This window comes from Ovis canadensis, chromosome 25 (assembly GCF_042477335.2).
Source record: "Ovis canadensis isolate MfBH-ARS-UI-01 breed Bighorn chromosome 25, ARS-UI_OviCan_v2, whole genome shotgun sequence".
NCBI lineage: Eukaryota > Metazoa > Chordata > Mammalia > Artiodactyla > Bovidae > Ovis > Ovis canadensis.
This window is the reverse complement of record NC_091269.1, coordinates 46,688,269-46,712,007: the sequence shown is the minus strand read 5'-3', so window position 1 is coordinate 46,712,007 and position 23,739 is coordinate 46,688,269. Positions and strand designations below refer to the sequence as shown.

General features: G+C 36.0%; 1 protein-coding gene across 4 annotated transcripts in view; it reads left to right on the top strand.

The window, feature by feature from the left end:
• The window catches only part of P4HA1 (prolyl 4-hydroxylase subunit alpha 1), a 94,658-nt gene that overhangs the window by 26,997 nt on the left and 43,922 nt on the right, over positions 1-23,739 (top strand). For all 4 annotated transcript variants that reach the window (XM_069572027.1, XM_069572028.1, XM_069572030.1 and 1 more), the window contains exons 5-6: positions 1,911-2,048; positions 23,187-23,426. In XM_069572027.1, the coding sequence (XP_069428128.1) occupies positions 1,911-2,048; positions 23,187-23,426 (378 nt within the window). The remainder of the gene's footprint in view (positions 1-1,910; positions 2,049-23,186; positions 23,427-23,739) is intronic.

Here is a 23,739-nt window from a genome sequence, read left to right as displayed (position 1 = left end):
GTACTTGGGCTTAGTTGCCCAGTTGTGTCCAACTCTTTACAACCCTTTGGACTGTAGCCTGCCAGGCTCCTCTGTTCATGGGATTTTTTTCCTTAATATATATATTTTATTGAAGTATAGTTGACTTACAGTGTTTCAGGTACACAGCAAGGTGATTCATTTATATATATGCATATGTTATTTTTGAAATTATTTTCCATTATAGATTTTTACAAGATATTGACTATATAGTTCCTTGTTTCATACGGTAGACCTGTGTTGCTTGTTGTATATCTGTATTTTTTTAATTAGAAATTTAGCATTTTATTCATAGTAAGTAAAAAAAGTGTAATCAAAATGTCATACATTTTTTAATTAGGCAAAACTTCATAAGTTTTCTAAAATATATATTTTATACATATATATGTATACAAAAACTTTACTACTATGCTTGATAAAGCCTTGAGAACATCAAATAAAAAAAAGATAGGGAAATTGGAAAACATAAACTAAGTGAAATGGGAGCTTAGAATATAAAATAGAAAAAGTGAAACAAACGAAATAAAAGATCATCATGTAGGTCCATGGAATGTTTTTTAGGCGAAAATACTGGAAGAGTTGCCATTTTCCTCCTCCAGGGGATCTTGCTGATCAGGGATCAAATCTCCTGTGTCTCCTCCTTTGAAGGCAAATTCTTAACCAGCTGAGCCATCAGGGAACCCCTAGGAGTTATATAATTACCAGTAATTAGTTTCTGAATTTGATTTTTGCTATATTTTATGTAAAACATTTTAAAATTAATATTAGGATTTATGTAGAGCAAACCTGGGTTGATGACACTATATTTGATAATTAAATAGATCTAAATATATTTTAATAAATGAGCTTATGCAGCACTCTGAAAAATGTAATTATTTCTTCCTTCTCCTTAAAGAATTCCACCAAATTTTATATATTTACACATTTATGTGATATGTGGCACATGGAAGAAGAAAATAGAACTTTAAGAACATACATTTTACCTGAAAATATAATTTGTTGCCAGTGAATATGGTTTTCAAGTCTTTAAATCTGTTTGCTTTTCAAGCTTCAAGCTTAGCAGAGGCTGTACTGTGTAACTAAAACCTGTTCATATAGGTATAATTTGTGCAGTGACCTCAGATTACATAAGCAACATTAAAAATGGTTTGGGAAGATTTAACAAGTTAGAGGTATATCAAGTCTCATTCAGTATATTTAATTTTTTCTTGTTATACATGATATAGTGGAAAATTATAATAATAATAGATTAAAAAATGTTTATAAGACTTATGTTAGAAATTAAAAGTCTGTGAGGGTCTAGAGTCTTTTTTCTTCCAATTTTATTGAGATATAATTGACATATGGTACTATAGAAGTTTAAAGTGTAAAGTACAATGATTTTACTTACACACATTATGGAATGATTATCATAGTTAGTGAACATTCATCATCCCATGTAGTTACAAAATTTAAAAGATAGAAAAAAATGTTTTTCCTTGTAATGAGAACTTTTAGGGCGTACTCTTTTTTTATGTAGCAGTGTTAATTATATTTATCGTGTTGTACATTGCATCCTCCGTACTTATTTATCTTATACCTGAAACTTTGTGCCTTTTGCCTGCCTTCCTCCAAATCCCTTATACCCCTACCACCTGCCTCTGATAACCACCAACCTGATCTCTTTTTGTATGAGTTTGTTTTTGAAATATAATTGACCTACAACACTATGTTAGTTCCTGTTATACAACATATTGATCCTATATTTCTGTGTATTTCAAAATGACCACCATGAGAAGACCAGGTATGAAATGTCATCACTGTACAAATATATTACATAGTTATCAACTATATTCCCTACATTGTGCATTTCAAACTTGTGTCTAAATCTTTTTTTGCTCCTCTATTTTAAGGTTTTATCTCTAACCTAACCATTCAGAGACAGTACTTCCCTAATGATGAAGATCAGGTTGGGGCAGCCAAAGCTCTGTTGCGTCTTCAGGACACCTACAATTTGGATACAGATACCATCTCAAAGGGTGATCTTCCAGGTAGGAATTCTTGTAGCCTATGAAAAAACCCATCTCCTGGCTTCTCTGTTCAGTCCATTAGGACAATATTAATATAAGAAGACTTCAGTTATTTAAAAATTTTTAACTTTAGTTTGTTTCATAGCCTTTGAGGTCAAAACAACCTTTTCTCTAGTTCTTAATAGTTGTGGATAAGCTGCTAGCTTGTTACTGTGAAAGCCTGTGATTATAGGGACTAACTTGAGCAATTTTAGCATGAAAGAAAAAGAAACTTTTTCCAAATGTCTTTCTTTATAATACCAATGTTTGTATGTAAAGTTATAAGGGAATTGATAAAGTTTATATGTTTAGTAATTTAAAACCAAGACATGTTGAGTGTGAGCTGATTTTTAGTATTCTATAGTATGAAACATCCTGCTTTCTGACTTCTTTTTCGCAAAATGCTTTTTAAAATACTTTATTTTTGGCTGTGCTGGGTGTTTGTTGCTTCATGTGGGATTTCTGTATTTGCAGAGAGTGGGAGCTACTGGAGTTGCGGTATGCTAGCTTCTCTTGTTGCAGAGCACAGGCTCTAGAGCACTCAGGCTCGAGTAGTTATGGAGAATGGAATCAGTAGTTGTAGCTTTCCGCCTTAGAGTGTGGGCTCTAGAGTGTGGGCTCAGTATTTGGCACACATGCTTACAGTAGCATCCCTCATGGCATGTGGGATCCTTCTGGACCAGGGATTAAACTGATGTCTGTGCATTGCAAGGTGGACTGTCAACCACTGGACCACCAGGGAAGTCCCCAAACCCTCTTTTTTCAAGTTACAGCTGATTTCATGACAATCTGTTTTTTATTGTGAAAAGAGAATAAAAATAAAATTTACCATGTTAACCAATTTTAAATGTGCAGTTTATGGCATTAGGTGCATTTGCATTTTTATGCAACCATTATTACCATCCATCTGCATAGCTCTTTTTATCTTGTGAAACCGAAGCTCTGTACTCATTAAACACAACTCCCCAACCCCCACTTTCCCAGCCCCAAGCAACTGTCATTCTGCTTGTTGTCTCTGATTTTGACTACTCTGAGTCCTTCATGTAAGTAGAATCATACAGTGTTTGCCTTTTTGTGACTGGCTTATTTCACTTAGGATGATGTCCTTCAAGGGTAATCCATGTTGTTGTATATGTTGAAACTTCCTTCATTTCTAAGGCTGAATAGTATTCCATTGTATGTATCCATATTTTGTTATGCATTCATCCATCCATGGACATTTGGGCTGCTTCCACATGTCAGCTATTGTGAATAATGCTGCTGTGAACAAGGGTATGCAAATAGCTCTTCAAGACACTGCCTTTCATTCTTGAGTATATACCCAGAAGTGGAATTGCTGGATCAGATGGTAATTCTATTTTTAATTTTTGAGAAGACACCATACTCTTTTCCATAGTAGATAAACCATTTTACATTCCCACCAACAGTGCACAAGGGTTCCAGTTTCTCTAGACTGTTGCCTACACTGGTTATTTTCTTTTTTAAAATTATTTATTTGTTTACACAAATTTCATATATACGGAAAGTATAGAGAATAGCATTCATGAACCTGCTGCCTAGGATTCATGTTAATATTGTACCGTATTTGCCACATAATTATGTATTTATTTATTTATGTTTAATTGGAGGATAATTACTTTACAGTTGGAGAAGGAAATGGCAACCCACTCCAATATTCTTGCCTGGAGAATCCCCATGAACAGAGGGGTCTGATGGGCTACAGTCCATGGGGTCTCGAAGAGTTGAACCTGGCTTAGCGAGTTAGCACAGTTACTTTACAATACTGTGATGGTTTTTGCCATACATCAGCATGAATTGGCCATGGGTAATTGCCATACATCAGCATGAATTGGCCCTTTTGATACCCCCTTCCTCCTCCCTTCTACCCCGTGCATCTAGGTTTTCACAGAGCACTGGCTTTGGGTTCCCTGCATCAAATATCAAACTCCCACTGGCTATCTGCTTTTCATATGGAAATATATATGTTTCAAGGCTATTCTCTCAAATCATCCCACCTTCTCCTTCCCCTACTGTGTCCAAAAGTCTGTTCTTTATGTCTGTGTCTCCTCAGATGCCCTGCACATAGGATCATTGGTACTAACTTTCTAGATTCCATATGTATGCATTAATATACAATATTTGTCTTTCTCTTTCTTATTTACTTCACTCTGTGTAATAGGCTCTATGTTTATTCATCTCATTAGAACTGACTCAAATACATTCCTTTTTATAGCTGAGGAATATTCCATTGTGTATATGTACCAGTTTCCTTATCCATTCATCTGTCTATGGACATATGGGTTGCTTCCACGTCCAGTTCAGTTTAGTCGCTTGGTCATGTCTGACTCTTTGCGACGCTATGGATTGCAGCACACCAAGCTTCCCTGTCCATCACCAACTCCTGGAGCTTGCTCAAACTTATGTCCACTGAGTTGGTGATGCCATCCAACCATCTCCTTTTTTCTTGTCCCCTTCTCCTCCCACCTTCAGTCTTACCCAGCATCAGGGTCTTTTCCAGTGAGTCAGCTCTTTGCATCAGGTGGCCAGTTGGAGTTTCAGCAGCAGCATCAGTCCTTCCAGTGAATATTCAGGATTGATTTCCTTTAGGATTGACTGGTTTGATCTCCTTGCAGTCCAAGGGAGTCACCAGAGTCTTCTCCAATACCACAGTTCAAAAGCATCAATTCTTCAGCATTCAGCTTTCTTTATAGTCCAACTCTTATATCCACACATGACTACTGGAAAAATAGCTTTGACTAGATGGACCTTTGTTGGCAAAGTAATGTCTCTGCTTTTCAATATGCTAAATTGGTTATAGTTTTCTTCCAGGGAGCAAGTGTCTTTTAATTTCATGGCTGCTGTCACCATCTTCAGTGATTTTGGAGCCCCCCCAAATGGTCTCTCACTGTTTCCATTGTTTCCCCATCTATTTGCCATGAAGTGAGAAACCAGATGCCATCATCTTAGTTTTTTGAGTGTTGAGTTTTAAGCCAACATTTTCACTCTCCTTTTTCACTTTCAAGAGGCTCTTTAGTTCTTCACTTTCTGCCATAAGGATGGTATCATCTGCATATCTGAGGTTGTTTATATTTCTCCTGGGAATCTTGATTCCAGCTGGTGCTTCATCCAGCCCAGCATTTCGCATGATATACTCTGCATATAAGTTAAATAAGTAGGGTGGACAATAAACAGCTTTGACATACTCCTTGCCTGACTTGGAACCAGTCCGTTGTTCAATGTCTGGTTTTAACTGTTGTTTCTTGACCTGCATAAGATTTCTCAGGAGGCAGGTCAGGTGGTCTAGTAGTCTCATATTTCCACAGTATGTTGTGATCCACACAGTCAAAGGCTTTGGCATAGTCAATAAAGCAGATGTTTTTCTGGATCTTTCTTGCCTTTTTGATGATCCAACAGAGGTTGACAATTTGATCTCTGGTTCCTCTGCCTTTTCTAAAACCAGCTTGAACATCTGGAGGTTCACGGTCCACATACTGTTGAAGCCTGGCTTGGAGAATTTTGAGCATTACTTTGCTAATGTGTGAGATGAGTGCAATTGTCTGGTAGTTTGAGCATTCTTTGGTATTGCCTTTCTTTGGGATTGGAATGAAAACTGACCTTTTCCAGTCCTGTGGCCACTGCTGAGTTTTCCAAATTTGCTGGCATATTGAGTGCAGCACTTTCACAGCATCATCTTTTAGTATTTGAAATAGCTCAACTGGAATTCCATCGCCTCCACTAGCTTTGATCATAATGATGCTTCCTAAGGCCCACTTGACTTGCATTCCAGGATGTCTGGCTCTAGGTGGGTGATCACACCATCGTGGTTATCTGGGTCATTAAGATCTTTTTTGTATACTTCTTCTGTGTATTCTTGTCACCTTTTCTTAATATCTTCTGTTTCTGTTAGGTCCATACCGTTTCTGTCCTTTATCGAGCCCATCTTTGCATGAAATGTTCCCTTGGTATCTCTAATTTTCTTGTAGAGATCTCTAGTCTTTTCCATTCTGTTGTTTTTCTCTATTTCTTTGCATTGATCACTGAAGAAGGCTTTCTTATCTCTCCTTGCTGTTCCTTGGAACTTTGCATTCAGATGGGTATATCTTTCCTTTTCTCCTTTGCCTTTCATGTCTCTTCTTTTCTCAGCTATTTGTAAGACCTCCTCAGACAACCATTTTGCCTTTTTGTATTTCTTTTTCTTGGGGATGGTCTTGATCACTGCCTCCTGTACAATGTCACAAACCTCTATCCATAGTTCTTAAGGCACTCTGTCTAATAGAGCTAATCCCTTGAATCTATTTGTCACTTCCACTGTATAATTGTAAGGGATTTGATTTAGGTCATACCTGAATGGCCTAGTGGTTTTCCCTACTTTCTTCAAGTCTGAATTTGGCAATACGGAGTTCATGGTCTGAGCCACAGTCAGCTCCTGGTCTTGTTTTTCTGACTATAGAGTTTCTCCATCTTGCGCTGCAAAGAGTATAATGAATCTGATTTCAGTATTGACCATCTGGTGATGTCCATGTGTAGAGTCGTCTCTTGTGTTGTTGGAAGAGGGTGTTTGCGATGACTAGTGTGTTCTCTTGACAAAACTCTGTTAGCCTTTGCCCTGCTTCTTTTTGGACTCCCAAGGCCAAATTTGCCTTGTTACTCCAGGTATCTCTTGACTTCCTACTTTTGCATTCCAGTCCCCTATGATGCAAAGGACATCTTTTTTTTGGTGTTAGTTCTAGAAGTTCTTGTAGGTCTTCATAGAACCGTTCAGCTTCTTCAGCATTACTGGTTGGGGAATAAACTTGGATTATTGTGATATTGAATAGTTTGCCTTGGAAACAAACGGGATCATTCTGTCATTTTTGAGATTGCACCCAAGTACTGCATTTTGGACTCTTTTTTGACTATGATGGCTACTCCATTTCTTCTAAGGGATTTTGCCCACAGTAGTAGATATAATGGTCATCTGAGTTAAATTCACCCATTCCAGTCCATTTTAGTTCACTGATTCCTAAAATGCCAGCGTTCACTCTTGCCATCTCCTGTTTGATCACTTCCAATTTGCCTTGATTCATGCACCTGATATTCCAGGTTCCTATGCATATTGTTCTTTTCAGCATCAGACTTGACCTCCATCACCAGTCCCATCCACAACTGGGTGGTGTTTTGCTTTGGCTCCGTGTCTTCGTTCTCTCTGGGGTTATTTCTCACTCTTCTCCAGTAGCATATTGGGCACCTACCAACCAGGGGAGTTCATCTTTCGTGTCCTATCTTTCAGTGTATATCCATGTCATCTTTCAATATCATGCCCATGTCCTAGCTATTGTAAACGGTGCTGCAGTGAACATGGGGGTACATGTGTCCTTTGCAATTATGGTTTCCTTAGGGTAAATGCCCAGTAATGGGATTGCTGGGTCGTATGTTAGTTTTTTCCTAGTTTTTAAAGGAATCTCTGTACTGTTCTTCCTAGTGGTTATATCAATTTGTATTCCCACCAGAAGTATAAGAGGGTTCCCTTTTCTCCACATCAAACAGCATTTATCGTTTGTAGATGTTTTGATGTCCATTCTGTCCAATGAGAGGTGATACCTCATTATAATTTTAATTTGCATTCCTCTAATAATGAGCAGTGTTGAGCATGTTTCATGTATTTATTGGTCATCTGTATGTCTTCTTTGGAAAAATGTCTGTTTAAGTCTTCTGCCTACTTTTTGATTGGGTTGTTTGTTTTGCTGGTATTGAGCTGCATGAGCTACTTGTATATTTTGGAGATTAAATCTTTGTCAGTCATTAAGTTTTGCTGTTATATTCTCCCATTCTGAGGGTGGGTTGTCTTTTTACCTCGCTTATAATTTCCTTTGTTGTGCAAAATTTTTAACTTGAATTAGGTCACAGTTGTTTATTTTTGTTTTTATTTCCTTTCCTCTAGGAGGTGGGTTATAGAGGATCTTGCTGTGATTTATGTTAGAGAGTGCTCTGCCTATGTTTTCCTCTAAGATTTTTATAGTTTCTGGTCTTACATATAGGTCTTTAATAAATTCTGAGTTTATTTTTGTGTATGGAGTTAGGAAGTGTTCTAATTTCATTCTATTAGTAACACAGTTGACCAGTTTTCCCAGAACCACTTGTTGAAGAGACTGTTTTCTCCATTGTATATTTTTGCCTCCTTTGTCAAAGATAAGGTCCACTGGGGCATGGATTCATCTCCAGGCTTTATATCTTGTTCCATTGGTCTGTATTTCTGTTTTTGTGCCAGTACCATACTGTCTTGATGACTGTAGCTTTGTAGTATAGTGTGAAGTCAGGAAGGTTGATTCCTGCAGTTCCATTCTTCTTTCTCAAGTTTACTTTGGCTGTTCAGGGTCGCTTGTGTTTCCATACAAGCTGTGAAATTATTTGTTCTAGTTCTGTGAAAAATACCATTGGTAGTTTGATAGGGATTGCATTGAATCTATAGATTGCTTTGGGTAGTATAGTCATTTACACTATATTGATTCTTTAAATCTAAGAACATTGTATATCTCTCCATCTTTTGGTGTCATCTTTGATTACTTTTATCAGTGTCTTATAGTTTTCTGCATACAGATCTTTTGTCTCTTTAGGTAAATTTATTCCTAAGTATTTTACTGTTTTTATTGCAATGGTGAGTGGGCTTGTTTCCTTAATTTCTCTTTCTGAATTTTCATTATTAGTATATAGGAATTCCAGGGATTTCTGTGTATTAATTTTATATCCTGTGACTTTACTATATTCATTGATTAGCTCAAATAGTTTTCTGATGGCATCTTTAGGGTTTTCTGTGTAGAGAATCATGTCATCTGCAAACAGTGAGAGTTTTACTTCTTCTTTTCCAATCTGGATTCCTTTTATTTTTCTTCTCTGATTGCTGTGGCTAGGACTTCCAAAACTGTGTTGAATAATAGTAGTGAGAGTGGGTATCCTTGTCTTGTTCCTGATTTTAGAAGAAATGCTTTCAGTTTTTCACCATTGAGGATATTTGCTGTGGGTTTGTTGTATATGGCCTTTATTATGTTGAGTTATGTTCCTTCTTGTGTTGAATTTTGTCAGAGGCTTTCTCTGTATCTATTGAAATGATCATATGATTTTTGTCTTTCAATTTGTTAATATGGTATATCACATTTATTTGAATATTAAAGAATATTTGCATCCCTGGGATAAAGCTAACTTGTTCATGATGTATGATCTTCTAAGAGTATTATTGAATTCTGTTCACTAGAATTTTGTTGAGGACTTCTGCATCCATGTTCATCAGTGATTTTGGCCTGTAATTTTCTTTTCTTGTGACATCTTTGTCTTGTTTTGGTGTCAGGGTAATGGTGGCCTTACAACATGAATTTGGGAGTTTTCCTTCCTCTGCATTTTTCTAGAAGAGTTTGAGCAGGATAAGTGTTAGCTTGTCTCTAAACTTTTGGTGGAATTCACCTATGAAGCCATCTGGCCCTGGGCTTTTGTTTGTTGGAGATTTTTTATTTCAGTTTTGATTTCCATGCTTGTGATTGATCTGTCCATGTTTTATTTCTTCCTGGTTCTGGTTTGGAAGGTTATACTCTTCTAAGAATTTGTCCATTACTTCCAAGTTGTCCATTATTGGCATGTAGTTGCTCATAGTAGTCTCTTAGGATCCTTTGTATTTCTGTGTTGTCTGTTGTAACTTCTTTTTCATTTCTGATTTTTTTTTAAATCCCTTTTTTTCTTGATGAGTCTGGCTAATGGTTTGTCAATTTTATCTTCTTAAAGAACCAGCTTTGCTATAGTCTTTCATTTCTTTTTCACTTATTTCTGCTCTGATCTTTATGGTTTCTTTCTTTCTACTAACTTTGGGTTTTTTTGGTTGTTGTTGTTGTTCTTTTTCTAATTGCTTTAGGTGTAAGTTTAGGTTGTGTGTTTGATGTCACTCTTTGTTTCTTGAGGTAGACTCACATTGCTGTAAACTTCCCTCTTTGCACTGCTTTTACTGCATCCCATAGACTTTGAGTTGTCACGGTTTCATTGTCATTTGTTTTTAGGCATATTTTGATTTCCTTTCTGATTTCTTTAGTTATCTCTTGGTTATTCAGAAGCGTATTGTTTAGCAACCATGTGTTTGTGTTTCTTAGTGTTTCCTGTAGTTGATATCTAATCTTACAGTGTTATGATCAGAAAAGATGCTTGAAATGATTTCAGTTTTAAATAAATTTACCAAGGCTTGATTTGAGGCCCAGAATGTGATCTGTCCTGGAGAATGTTCCATGTGTACTTGGGAAAGTAGTGAAATCTATTGTTTTGGGGTGAAATGCCCTGTAGATATCATTTAGGTCCAATGGGTACAATGTATCATTTAAATCCTGTGTTTACTTATTAATTTTCTGTCTGGATGATCTTTTCATTGGTGTGAGTAGGATATTAAAATCCCCCACTATTATTGTGTTACTATTTGTTAGCATTTGCCTTATGTATTGAGGTGCTCCTGTGTTGACTGCATAATGTATTTGTAATCATTATGTCTTCTTGAATTAATCTTCTGATCATTATGTAGTGTCCTTCTTTGTCCCTTCTAACATTCTTTATATTTTAAAGTCTATTTTGTCTGGCATGAGCATTGCTATTACCTCTTTCTTTTGGTCTCTATTTGCATGGAATATCTTTTTCCAGTCCCTCACTTTCAGTTTGTTTGAGGTGGATCTCTAGTAGACAGTATATATAGGGTTAGGGGTCTTGTTTTGGTATACATTCAGCCAATCTCTGTCTTTTGGTTGGAGCGTTTAGCTCATTTACATTCAGGGTAACTATTGATGAGTATGATCCTATTACCATTTACTTTATTGTTTTGGGTTTGTTTTTATAGGCCCTTTCTGTGTTTCTTGAGTAGAGAAGTTCCTTTAGCACTTGTTGAAGGGCTGGTTTGGTGGTGCTGAATTCTCTTAGCTTTTGCTTATCTGTAAAGCTTTTGATTTCTCCTTTGAATGAGATTCTTGCTGGATAGAGTAATCTCAGTTGTAGGTTTTTGCTTTTTATCACTTTAAATATATCCTGCTGTTCCATTCTGGCCTGTATGAAAGTGAAAGTCGCTCAGTCATGTCCGGCTCTTTGTGACCTCATGGACTATACAGTCCATGGAATTCTTCAGGCCAGAATACTGGAGTAGGTAGCCTTTCTTTTGTCCAGGGGATCTTCTCAATCCAGGGATTGAACCCAGGTCTCCCACATTGCAATCAGATTTTTTACCAGCTGAGCCACAAGAGAAGGCCAGGAATACTGGCCTCTCCCTTCTCCAGGGGATCTTCCTGACCCAGGAATTGAACCAGGATCTCCTGCATTGCAGGTGGATTCTTTACCAATAGTTTGTTTAAAGATCAGCTATTAGCCTTATGGGGATCCCCTGGTATGTTATTTGTTGCTTTTCCCTTTCTGCTTTTAATATTTGCTCTTTGTGTTTAATTTTTGTTAGTTTGATTAACATGTGTCTTGTGTTTCTCCTTGGGTTTGTCTTGTACGGGACTCTCTGGGCTTCCTGGTCTTTGGTGGCTATTTTGTTCCCTATTTATCTTTTTTTTTGATAGTAGCCAACCTAGTGCATGTGAGGTGGTATCTCACTGAAGTTTTGCATCTCTCTAATCACTGATGTTGAGCATCTTTTCATGTACTTATTAGCAGCCGTCTGTATGTCTTCTTTGAAGAAATATCTGTTCAAGTCCTTTGCCTATTATTTAGTTGGGTTATTCATTTTTTTGTTGAGTTTTAGAGATTCTCTATATAATATTAATGCCTTATGAGATACGTGATTTGCAAATATTTTCTCCTTTTCTGTGGGTGCCTTTTTACTCCACTGATAACTGTATTTTGTATCCAAATTTTTAAATTTTTACGAAGTCCAGTTTTTTTTTTTTCTTTTGTTGCCTGTGCCTTTAGGGTCATATACAAGAAATCACTGCCCAATCCAGTGTTATGAAGCTTTTGTCCTGTGGTTCTTTTAAGAGTTTTACTGTTTTAGGTCTTATATTTAGGTCCTTGATTTATTTAGAGTTAATTTTTACATGTGGTATTTGGTAAGGGTTCAGCTTCATTCTTTTGCATGTGAATATTTGGTTTTCCTGGCACCATTTGTTGAAAAGATAGTTATTTTCCCATTGAATGGTCTTGCCATGCTTGTCAGAAATCATTTGACAATATATACAAGGATTTATTTCTGGCTCTCTATCGCATTGGTCTCTAAGTCTGTTTTTATGCTGGTCTATAAGTTGGTTTTTTACACACTACTGTATTATTGTAGCTTTGTATTAAGTTTTGAAATAAGGAAATATGAGTTTTCCAGTTTTGTTCTTTTTAAAGATTGTTTTGACTATTAAGATTCTGTATGAATTCTCCGATGGAGTTTTCTGTTTCTATTTCTGTCTTTTGCATTGAATCTGCAGATCACTTTGGGTAGTATTGACATTTGAATAATGTTGTCTTCCAATCCATGAACATGCCATGTGTTTTTCATTTATTTATGTTGTCTTTCAGTAGCTTTTTGTAGTTTTCACTGTATGTCTTTCACCTCCTTGGTTAAGTTAATTCCTAAGCACTGTATGCTTAGATTTGTTTTTGTAATTTTTTATATTGTTCATTATTGGTACATAGGACTTCCCTGGTGGCTCAGACGGTAAAAGCATCTGCCTACAATGTGGGAGACCTGGGTTCGATCCCTGGGTCGGGAAGATCCCCTGGAGAAGGAAATGGCAACCCACTCCAGTACTCTTGCCTGGAAAATCCCATGGACGGAGGAGCCTGGTGGGCTGCAGTCCATGGGTCACAAAGAGTCGGACACGACTGAGGGACTTCACTTTCACTTTCATTGGTGCATAGAAATGCAACTTATTTTTGTGTGTTGTCTTTGCATCCTGCATCTTGGCTGAATTCATGTATTAATTCTAACAAAATTTTTTGCAGCAGGATTCTTAGAATTTTCTGGATTGGTATTCGTTTTTTTTTTTTTTTTTTTTAATATTTGATAGAATTCTCCAGTGAAGCTAATAGTCTTCCAATTCATGAACATGGCACGTGTTTTCCATTTATTTGTGTTAATAACAGAGCTTTTCTTTTGTCAGAAGACTGTTGATAACTGATTCAGTTTCCTTACTCAGTTCAGTTCAGTCACTCAGTCGTGTCCGACTCTTTGCGACCCCATGAACCACAGCACGCCAGGCCTCCTTGTCCATCACCAACTGCCGGAGTCTACCCAAACCCACGTTCATTGAGTCGGTGATGCCATCCAACCATCTCATCCTCTCTCGTCCCCTTCTCCTCCTGCCCTCAATCTTTCCCAGCAACAGGGTCTTTTCAAATGAGTCAGCTCTTCGCATCAGCAGTTTCCTTACTAGTTAAAGATCTATTGAGATTTTCTATTTTTTTCTTAGTCTTGGTGGGTTTTGTGTTTTTAGGAATTTGTCCATTTCATCTAGATTATTCAGTTTGTTGGTGTACAATTTTTCATAGAATTCTTATAATCCTTTGTTTTTCTATAGAATCAGTAGAAGTATCCCCACTTTCATTTCTAATTTTAGTTATTTGGCTTTTTTTCTTGATCCATGTAGCTAAAAGATTGTCACTTTAATTGACAAAATTCTTTTCAGAGAACCAGCTTTTGGTTTCATTAATTTTATCTGTTATTTTCTATTCTGTGCTTCAATATTTCCTTTCTTCTGCTAGCTTTGGGTTGTTTGTTCTTGTTTTTCTAGTTTCTTAAGTTGTAAAATTAGGTTGTTGATTTGAGACCTTGTTTTTTTTAATGCAAGAGTTATAACTATAAATTTCACCCTTAGCACGGCTTTCATTGTGTCTTGTAAGTTTTGGTATGTTGTAATTTCATTTTCTTTTGTCTTTTAAGTATTTTCTAATTTTCCTTGTGATTTCTTTTTTTTTTTTCTGTTAGCTGTTAAAGAGTGTGGAGTGTGTTTAGTTTTTGCAAAATTTGAAATTTTCCAGTTTTACTTGTGTTACTGATATTTACCATCACGTGATAGTTTACTATTGCCATCTGTCATTTATTCTATGAATATACCATTACTATCTTCTTGTCCTTATCAATTGGAAAAATAAAATATGTTACCTCTGTCTTCATACTGAAATTGACTTTCTCAGTAAGAAAATACAGTGAGATGAATGACTTAAGATGTTTTTCTTGCTTATCTTTCTAAATTTGGAATGAAGTAGCAAGTGGAAAAACTAACCATGGTGTTCCATTAAACTGTAATGTAATTCCATTAAGTTGGACTTCCGAAAAAGTATACATTTGCAAATTTTATTTTCTGTTTCTACTGTTATAACACTTGTGATAAGATCACAGCCTTGTTTTTAAATTTGCTTCTGGTTTAAAACATAATTTGTTTAATAGATATAAGCCACTTAGTATCTATTTAATATCTATTTAACATAATAACCATTGTGTATAAATATTAGACATGCAGTAATGAATAACACTGCTTTTGCCCTTAGGGTACTTATATTCTTATGCTATCGTATGATGAATGCCTAGCTGGAGATAACTTAGGAGACCATGGAGCACATAGACAGAAATCTAATTCTGAACTTGATAAATGAGAGGTGTAAAGTAAGACTTCCTGGAAGGCAGAATATGTTTAAAAACTGTGAAATAATGGACAAGGAATTAGCCCGGAAATAGAGGGTATGAAAAAAGTACTCCAAACAGAGCATGTATATAGGCCAGAGAGGAGAGAACATAGTTTGTTTAAGAGCTAAGTGCATGAACTAGGGGCACGGGATGCTGTGAGAATAGTGAGAGATGAGGCTATGTAGGTAAAGCTGAAGCCATCTCTTGAGGGACTTTGTAAGTTATGTAGAGAAGTTTGAACCATCCTGAGTATAATGTGTAGTTATTGAAAAGTTTTAAAGAGGGAAATTATATGATTTTCATTTTAGAGATATCATTCTGGCTACAGAATGGTTTGAGACCCGAAGGTAGAAACAAATCAGGGAGGAGGCTGTTGTAAAAATTTAAGAGATGACAGTGGTAGCTTAGGTTATTTCCAATTTTTGCAGGGCCAAGGCTTCAACAAACATTTTCATTATGTTTTCTTGTGTCCATTGCACACATGCAAAAGTTTTCTAGGATATAAGGTTCTCAGATTTTACTAGATGTAGCCAGATTATTGTCCAGAGCAGATGTACCCGAGTACAGTAATATTCCCTCCAGCAATGTATGGGAGTTCTCATTTCTTAATGTCCTTGCTAACACTTAGTTTTGTCAGATTTAAAATTGTAGCAGTTGAGATGTAAAGCCTTAAGGATGAGGACTGGAGGGAAGGATGATTTGCCTTTTTAAATTGCCTCACCCCCCCAAAAATCAGAGAAATGCTTTTTTCAGGGGATTTATATTGATGTGATGTTATTCCTTGATTAATTTTGTCTGTTTCTCCTTTTTTGAGCCTACCTTTTGAAATGCTTTCTTGAAATTTTAATATAAAATCTGATAAGTTATATGTATTTTGGCATCGATGTTGCCTTTACTGTTCATATGGACTATTCCTTTAGTTTCAGGTTGTTCCTAACCCTAATTTGTTTAATAGATTCATAGCTTCCAGAGATATTACACTTTTCGAGGGGAGGTGGTAAAGTAGAAAAGAATGGCGGTATTGCTTTGATAGGCAAAGGGGACAACAGGGAGCTAATGCCCTCAAAACTGTGTCCTCTATACTTTGTGGTATAGAATATGTCATATATAAAGTCTGAGTTACTTCAGGTAGAAGTTGAACATTCTTATTGGTCATTTACATCATTATCTTGGTGAACTGATAAGCTTACTACACCAAGCAGTAGATTCTCTGTACATCTCTGGAGTGCACTCAGCTATGAGTGTACCATATTGCCTCTGATGCAAGACATCAGCTTCCCAGGTATGTGCATTTTAAATGTATTTGTTCCTTACAAATCAAGTTTTTATCCAGTAAGTGTTCCTATAAAGTGTAAGAATTTTAAAATAAAATCTTGCAGTTTAAGGGTGAGCCAAAAATTTCTAAGTAAATTTTCCTATACTGTCTCCTGTCACATATTATTATAGTTTATACTGTGATAATAAATTTAAAAGACTTTTGTGTTTTAACTGTAAATTTGGGTTACTACATTCAGTTTTTTTTTAATTGGGAGATTAAACATTGCTTTACAATGTTGTGATAGTTTCTGCTGCACAACATTGTGAATCATCTATAAGTATCCATATAGCGCCTCCCTCTTTAGTCTCTACCACCGCCCTCCCCCACTCCTCTAGGTCATCACAGCACTGAACCAAGCTCCCCTGTATTATACGGCAGCTTCCCACTAGTTATCTATTTTACACATGGTACTGTACATATGTATGTCAGTGCTACTCTCTCAGTTCATCCTGTCCTCTCCTTCACTGCATTCAGTTTGACATGCTAATGTCAATCATCTGTGCCATTTGCTTTGAACCGAAAGAATTTGCCTTTTTTGGTCATCAAATTCTAACTTCATGCTTTGTATGAACGCTTTTTATGGTTTTTTCCTGCCAGCATCACTTCCCTTATGTCATTTTATTTGTCTTCTTGTCCATTACTTTTTATTCTCACGTTCTCTACTTTGGAAGCAGCCTTCCCTTTCAAATGCTATATCACTTCTCTTTCATTTTCTTTAATACAGTTCCCAGACATTTTGCCTTTGATAATTGTGAATAGATCAATAGGTAAGATAACCAGAGATACTTTATCAAGGCAGAATAGCTCAAGATCCTCTACTGTCTCCATTATGCTTTCAAATAATATTGCCAGGATAATAAATAATTAAATAATTAATAAATCAAATTTATTAACAAATAAATTAATAAATACTGTCCTCTTGTGTCTTTTGTATGTCCCTGAGAAAAGACATTCTTAATTTCTGCACTGTAAAGCTCATCTTAGCACTGTGTTCCAGTTCTCGTAACTGAAAAATAACAGTCAAAATTCAGTATGTTTCTTTTGTTTCTGAAATTGCATCTTGTTAAACTATTAATAAGTTAGTTTGTTGGTATCCTTTTCTAGACTAGAGAGAAGTAGAGAGTAACTGTCACAATATGGATCTTTATCTTCATTTTAGTAGTACACTGATAATCAGTTATGGACTTCCCGGGTGGCACAGTGGTAAAGAATCCACCTGCCAGTGCAGGAGATGGAAGAGACTGAGTTTGGTTCCTAGGTTGGGCAGATGTCCTGGAGGAGGAAATGGCAACACACTCTAGTATTCCTGCCTGGAAAACTCCGTAGACAGGGGAGCCTGGTGGGCTATGGTCCATCGGGTTGCAGAGTCAGACATGACTGAGGGACTGAGCATGCAAGCATGATAATCAGTTACTATCCATAAATGACTAATAGGCAAATATATATATATATATATAGTAAATGGAGGTAGTTATATGATTTGAATATTTGATTGTATTGGTCCATGTGATCCTCCAGTACATATACCTCTGTATTAGGATTCTGCTTTGTACTGAAATCTAACATCCTCAGACCAGAGCATGTTATCCCCTAGACAAAGAATCACTAGCAAAATGTGTCCTAGATTTTATTTCTTCTTAATTTTTCATGAACCTTTTCTGTTAGCACTAAAAAAAAAAATGTTGACACCATTGGGTAGGTTAGAGCTAAGTCTGATTCTAGCCAATATACTGATTCGTTAAAGTACATTCAATCAGAAGTTTTTAAGGAAAACACCATTGTGTTCCTTTTTCTATCTATTTCCTTTGTGCTGTCATCAGACATATTAGGCATGTGTTTCTTTTGGTTAAATACCTAGAAGTCAATTGGCTGGGTTGCATAGTAGGTATGTATCTGATTTTTAAAGTAAAATAATTGGTAGGTATATATTTGATTTTTAAGAAACTACCAGATGGTTGTACCATTTTATACTCTTGTGATTAGTATATGGGCATTTCAGTACCTCCACGTACTTGCAAACACTTGTGAATAAGTCCTTTAAATATGTTCTTTGTTTAAAATTGCTTTGGCTATTCTAGAGCCTTTGAATTTCCAAATAAATCTTAGAATTTCCTTGGTAGCTTCTACAAAAATGCCTGTAGGAGTTTTAATTAGGTTTATTTTGAATCTTGGGGAGAATTTGGGCAACATTTGTCATTTTAACGAGACAATTTTCTAACCCATGGACATGCTATATCTTTTTGTTTTGATATAGGAAGTAAGATATTTTGACATTAACAGTAAACCGCCCAGAGCTTCACATTTATTGTTTGAACATTGGTATCAAAATTTGGAAAATATACCCCTCCCTTTCTTTCTCCCCTTCCTTTTTCTATATCTTTTTCACTAAAATCAGATTTATCACAGGATTTTTTTTTTTTTAAGATTTATTTACTTGGCTGTGGTGGGTCTTTGTTGCTGCACATGGGCTTTCTCTAGTTGTGGTGAGCAGGGTCTGGTCTGTGTTTGGTACACAGGCTTCTCGCTGCAGTGGAGCGGAGCACAGGCTCTAGGGCCTGGGCTCAGGAGTTGCAGCTCACAGGCTCTAGAGCATAGGCTGGTAGTTGTGCATGGGCTTAGTTGCTCTGCGTCTTGTGAGATCTTCCTGGACCAGGGATCAAACCAGTGTCCCTTACATTGAACTGGTGTCCCTTGCATTGCAAGGCAGATTCTTAACCACTGGACCACTAGGAAAGCCCCACAGGCTCAGTTTTTAATTTATATCCTATCTTTGTCCTCTTCTATTATTAAAAAATTTAATGTTTTTATTTAAAAGAGGCGCCCAATTTTTTAAAAATTGAGATGTGATTGACATACAACTTTGTGTTAGTTTTGGGTGTGCCGTATGACTTGGATATGTATGTGTTGCAAGATGATCACCACAATATGTTTAGTTAACATGCACGATCACATCACGTCACATAGTTAAAAAATTTTTTATTTTAGAATATATCTACTCTTCCAGCAACTTTAAATATACAATATAGTATTATTAACTACAGTTAACATGCTGTACATTACATCCCCAGGACTTACCATATAATTGGGAGTTTGTACCTTTTGACCACCATCACCATGTCTCTCGTATTGGTTTTAGTTATGCAGAACTTTTTTTATTCATTCAAAGTCCAAACTGTATTAATAAGGTCCATTTATAGAAGTTCTACTATCATTCTGTACTTCCCAACCTGTTGCTTTCTTCTTCCTATATGAACTACCACTTAATTAGGTTTTTCATTTTCACTGTTTCTTCTTTAAAATGTAAGCAACTGTGTATATATATTCCTGTTTCCTCTCAGCTTCAGCAGAGAAGGCAGCATAGTATACTTTCTATATTTTGGTATTTTAATTTATTGATATGCTCTAGATATTACCTCATATGCTATGTAGAAATCCTCATTTCTTTTTACAGTTACCTGTTACTGTATTTTGTGAATTTTATTATAGTTTATTTAACTGGGGCCCCATTGAAATGGACACTTGTTTTGTTTGTAGTCTTTTACTATATAAAAATAAGATTGCCAATAACCTTGTGCATATGATTTTTTTTTTTTTGCCAAGTGATCTTTGGGATATTTTTTCTAGAAACGATGCCACTGATTCAGAGTAGATGTATGGGACATTTTGCTAATTTTGTTCCAGTTTCCCTCCATAGTGGTTCTGTCATTTTTCTACTAGTGATACATGAGAGTGCCTATTCCCCACAGCATCACACAAAAAATTTCAGACTTTGAAATTTTTGCCAATCTGATAGCTCACTTTTCTTTAAATGTATACCAATTTCTTTATCTTTTTTTTTTTTTTTGGTACCTCAGACTTTTCTTTTGCAATTATTTTCCTCCTTGTTGAAACAAACCCTTGAGAATCCCTTGCATGTACTTTGGCTTAGGAGTCTCTGTGCTTCCTGAATCTTTGGTTTCATGCATTCTAATTCTAGAAACTTGTTCACTGTTATTTCTTTAAATAGTGCCTTTTCCACATTCTGTGGTCTTCCTAGTTTTTCTTCCTTATCTTTTAACTAGCACTTTATATGTATCCCTCCTCTCTGCTGCATTCTGAGTAGTTTATCCTATGGTAATTCTTTCAGTTCTCTCTTCTAGGTATGTTATTCTCTTTTTTGTTGTGTCTAACTTGCTGTTTGACCTGAGCAATACATGTTTGCCTCTGATAATATTTATAATTTCTGAAAGTTCTATTTTTTCTCCTACTCACATCTTCCTAGTCTTTTTAGGGAATCTTACATGTTCATCTTTTCTTTTTTTTTTAGAAATTCTTTAAATGTTTTAATCATAGTTATTTTGTATTCTTAATCTGATAACATCTGAATATACTGGGTGATATCTAATACTGGTTTTGAATAGTTTCTGCTGATTTTGCTCATAGTGGCTTGTTTCATCGTGTCCTTTGTGATTTTGAATTGTGTGCATTTCTTCAGATTGTGGGTGGGAATAGTGCAAAACCTGAGGTGAGGGTGGGTTTTGCAGGGTATAAATGTTGCTTCTGCCAGGTGTCCTTTGACCTTACCAGCCTCCAACCAAGTTAAATTCTTGGCTTTAGTTTCCCAGACCATGGAGATAGTGTATATTTGAAATCAAAACCTCCCAGAAGGCATGCCTGTGGAATTCTTAAGAGATTGTTTCCTTACCTACAGTGCAGGATGAGAAAAATAAGTTCTTTTGTTGTTTCTCTTTGCCAGCTGACAAGAGTTTTTTCTAGCTCATTTTTTAATTGAAGATGTGGTTTTTCAAGGGTCTGTTCTGTCATTTTGCATGGGCCTGTGGCTTTATCTCCTATCCCTTTCTTTTTAAATTTTATTTATTTATTTATTTGACTGTGCGTGGTCTTCATTTCTGTGCAGGCTTTTCTTTAGTTATGGCAAGCGGGGCTACTCTCCAGCTGGAGAGTTGCAGTATACAGGCTTCTCACTGAGGTGGCTTCTCCTGTTGTGGAGAACAGGCTGTAGAGCATTGGGGCTTCAGCATTGGCAGGCAGAGTCTTTACCACTGAGCCATTAGGGAAGCCCTCTTTATCCCTTTCTTGATGGTTAAAAATCATGTTTCTAGTTTTCTCATCTGATGACTGCCTCCAGAGGAGATGCAGCTTCATCCTCTACTTAACTCTCTAGGTTTCAAGTTCCTTTTTGGGTTTGACCTCAAAAAATTTGCTCAGTTCCTGTGAATCTGGCCATGGTACAAATGGATAAATGGATAACTGTTACATTTTATCCAGCATTTCTAGGTAGAGTAGTTAATCCTTCAAAAATGCTGGTGTTATAGCTGCTGAGCTCCTGAGCAGTTGAAAATCTGCATGTAAATTTTGACTCTCCCTAGACTTAACTACTAATAGCCTACTGTTGATCAGAAGCCTTACTGATATTTTAAACAGTTGCTTATTAACACAATTCATATGTTGTTGTATTGTATGCTACATTTTTACAATACAGTTAACTAGAGAAAAGAAAATGTTATTTAGAGAAGCATAAGGAAGAGAAAATACATATATAATACATATATGTATTTATTGAAAAAAATGCACATATAAGTGGACCCATACAATGCAAACTTTGTTGTTCAAGGATCACCTGTGTTTTATATCAGAAGCAGTTCCCTTCCCCACCCCCAGAATATGTGGTCCAGATGTAATTTTCTCACTATTGCTTACTTAACATGCTATAAACAAAGAACAACATAAAAATACTCAGGCTCTTAAAGTCTCTACTTAACTCATCTGATTTACTGTTTATAAAATGAAATGTTACATGGTTGCTGTCATTCAGAGAATATTTTTTATATTTATATCTTTCTGTAGTTATTTATCTTTTCCTTATTCTTATAAAAGTAATGGTGATTATACAACATTTGAAACATAATTAGTCAATAGTAAAAAGACAACCAAGTTTTTAAATGGACAAAGGATTTGAACAGACATTTTTCCAAAGATGATATATAGGTGGACAATAGGCATATAGAAACATGTTCAACATCATCATTAGAGAAATAAAATTTAAAAACCACAATGAAATGCTACTTTATACCCTCAGTGGCTATAATAAAAAAGATGAGCAGTAGCAAGTATTGGTGAGAATATAGAGAAACTGGAACCCTCATACATTGATTTATGTATGAGCATACACACAGGATTGTAAAATTGTAAAATGGTGCAGCCACTTTGGAAAACAGTTTGGCAATTTCTGAACATGGTAAGCATAGTGTTGCCATAAGACCCATCAATTTCACTGCTATGTATATACTCAAGAGTAATGAAAAAATATTTCTACACTAAAACTTGTACATGAATGTTTATAGTAACATTATTCATAGAAGTCAGAAAAGTAGAAGCAATTCAAATGTCTATCAACTGATAAGCAAAATGTAGGCTGTCCTACAGTGGGCTAGTACTTGGCAATAAAAAGAACCTTGAAAACATTATGCTGATTAAAGCAGTCCAGTCACAAAAGACTACCTGTTGTCCAGTTCCATTTATGTACGATAGCCAGAATAGACAAGTAGATACAGAAAGTAGATTAGTGGTATCTAGGGATAGGGCAGGAAAGAGGAGATATAATGGGTAGGGACTGCTTATGGTTACAGCGTTGCTTTTTGGGGTAATGAAAATGTTCTAAAATCCTATTATGGTAATGGTTGTACAGCTCTGTGAATATAGTGAAAAACTGTTGAATTCTTTAACTAGGTGAACTTTATGGTATGTAAATTACATATCATTAATATTTTTGAAAAGGGGAATAGTAGGGGAAGGAGTCAATAAACAGGTTTGTCTCTCTTCCATGTATCCCTTTATCCTAAGTTGTTGGTTAAGAGTTAGATATATCTCATATGGTGATTCCCACTGTGTTGGAAAATTGCATACTTCAGCTTAATTGGTGCATCTTTTTGGTATGATGACTGATAATTGAAATCTTGGATTCTCTAGGTCCCACGTCACCTATTAGCTATGTGATCCTTGCCATGTTTCATTACCTTGTACTTTGTTCCTTTGTTTATAAACCTAGGGTAATTCCTGCTTTTCCTACCTCAGAAGGTTGTTGGGAGGTTCAAATGAGAGTGAGATAGTACTTTGAAAGCCGTATAGTCCTAAATAAACATATAATAGTATAATAAACATATAATAGATTCCTAAAGTTCTCTGTATTTTCTTTCCATAGGGGTAAAACACAAATCTTTTCTAACAGTTGAGGACTGTTTTGAGTTGGGCAAAGTGGCCTATACAGAAGCAGATTATTACCATACAGAACTGTGGATGGAACAAGCCCTGAGGCAGCTGGATGAAGGCGAGGTTTCTCCCATTGATAAAGTCTCTGTTCTGGATTATTTGAGCTATGCAGTATACCAGCAGGGAGACCTGGATAAGGCGCTTTTGCTCACAAAGAAGCTTCTTGAACTAGGTATGTTAATTTGGCCTAATTCAAGGTTAAGGATATATTGGGGGATATATAGATATACTAATTATAATTATGTGTGAGTATGTATATTTGTCATATAGTTTTGGTACTTTTTGTCACAAGTCAAGAGCTCATCTGTCAGACATACTTTATCTTTCTGTTTATCCTCTAAATAAATAAATGCCAACTGATCTTTCTCACCTAACAGTACTATAAGAGTAGCTGTGTTTCTCTGCTGTGTACTTCTTAGGAACGTCAAAATTGAATCGAACATAGCTAACTCAGTCAAAACTGTTTATTTGCCATGTTGCCGTAT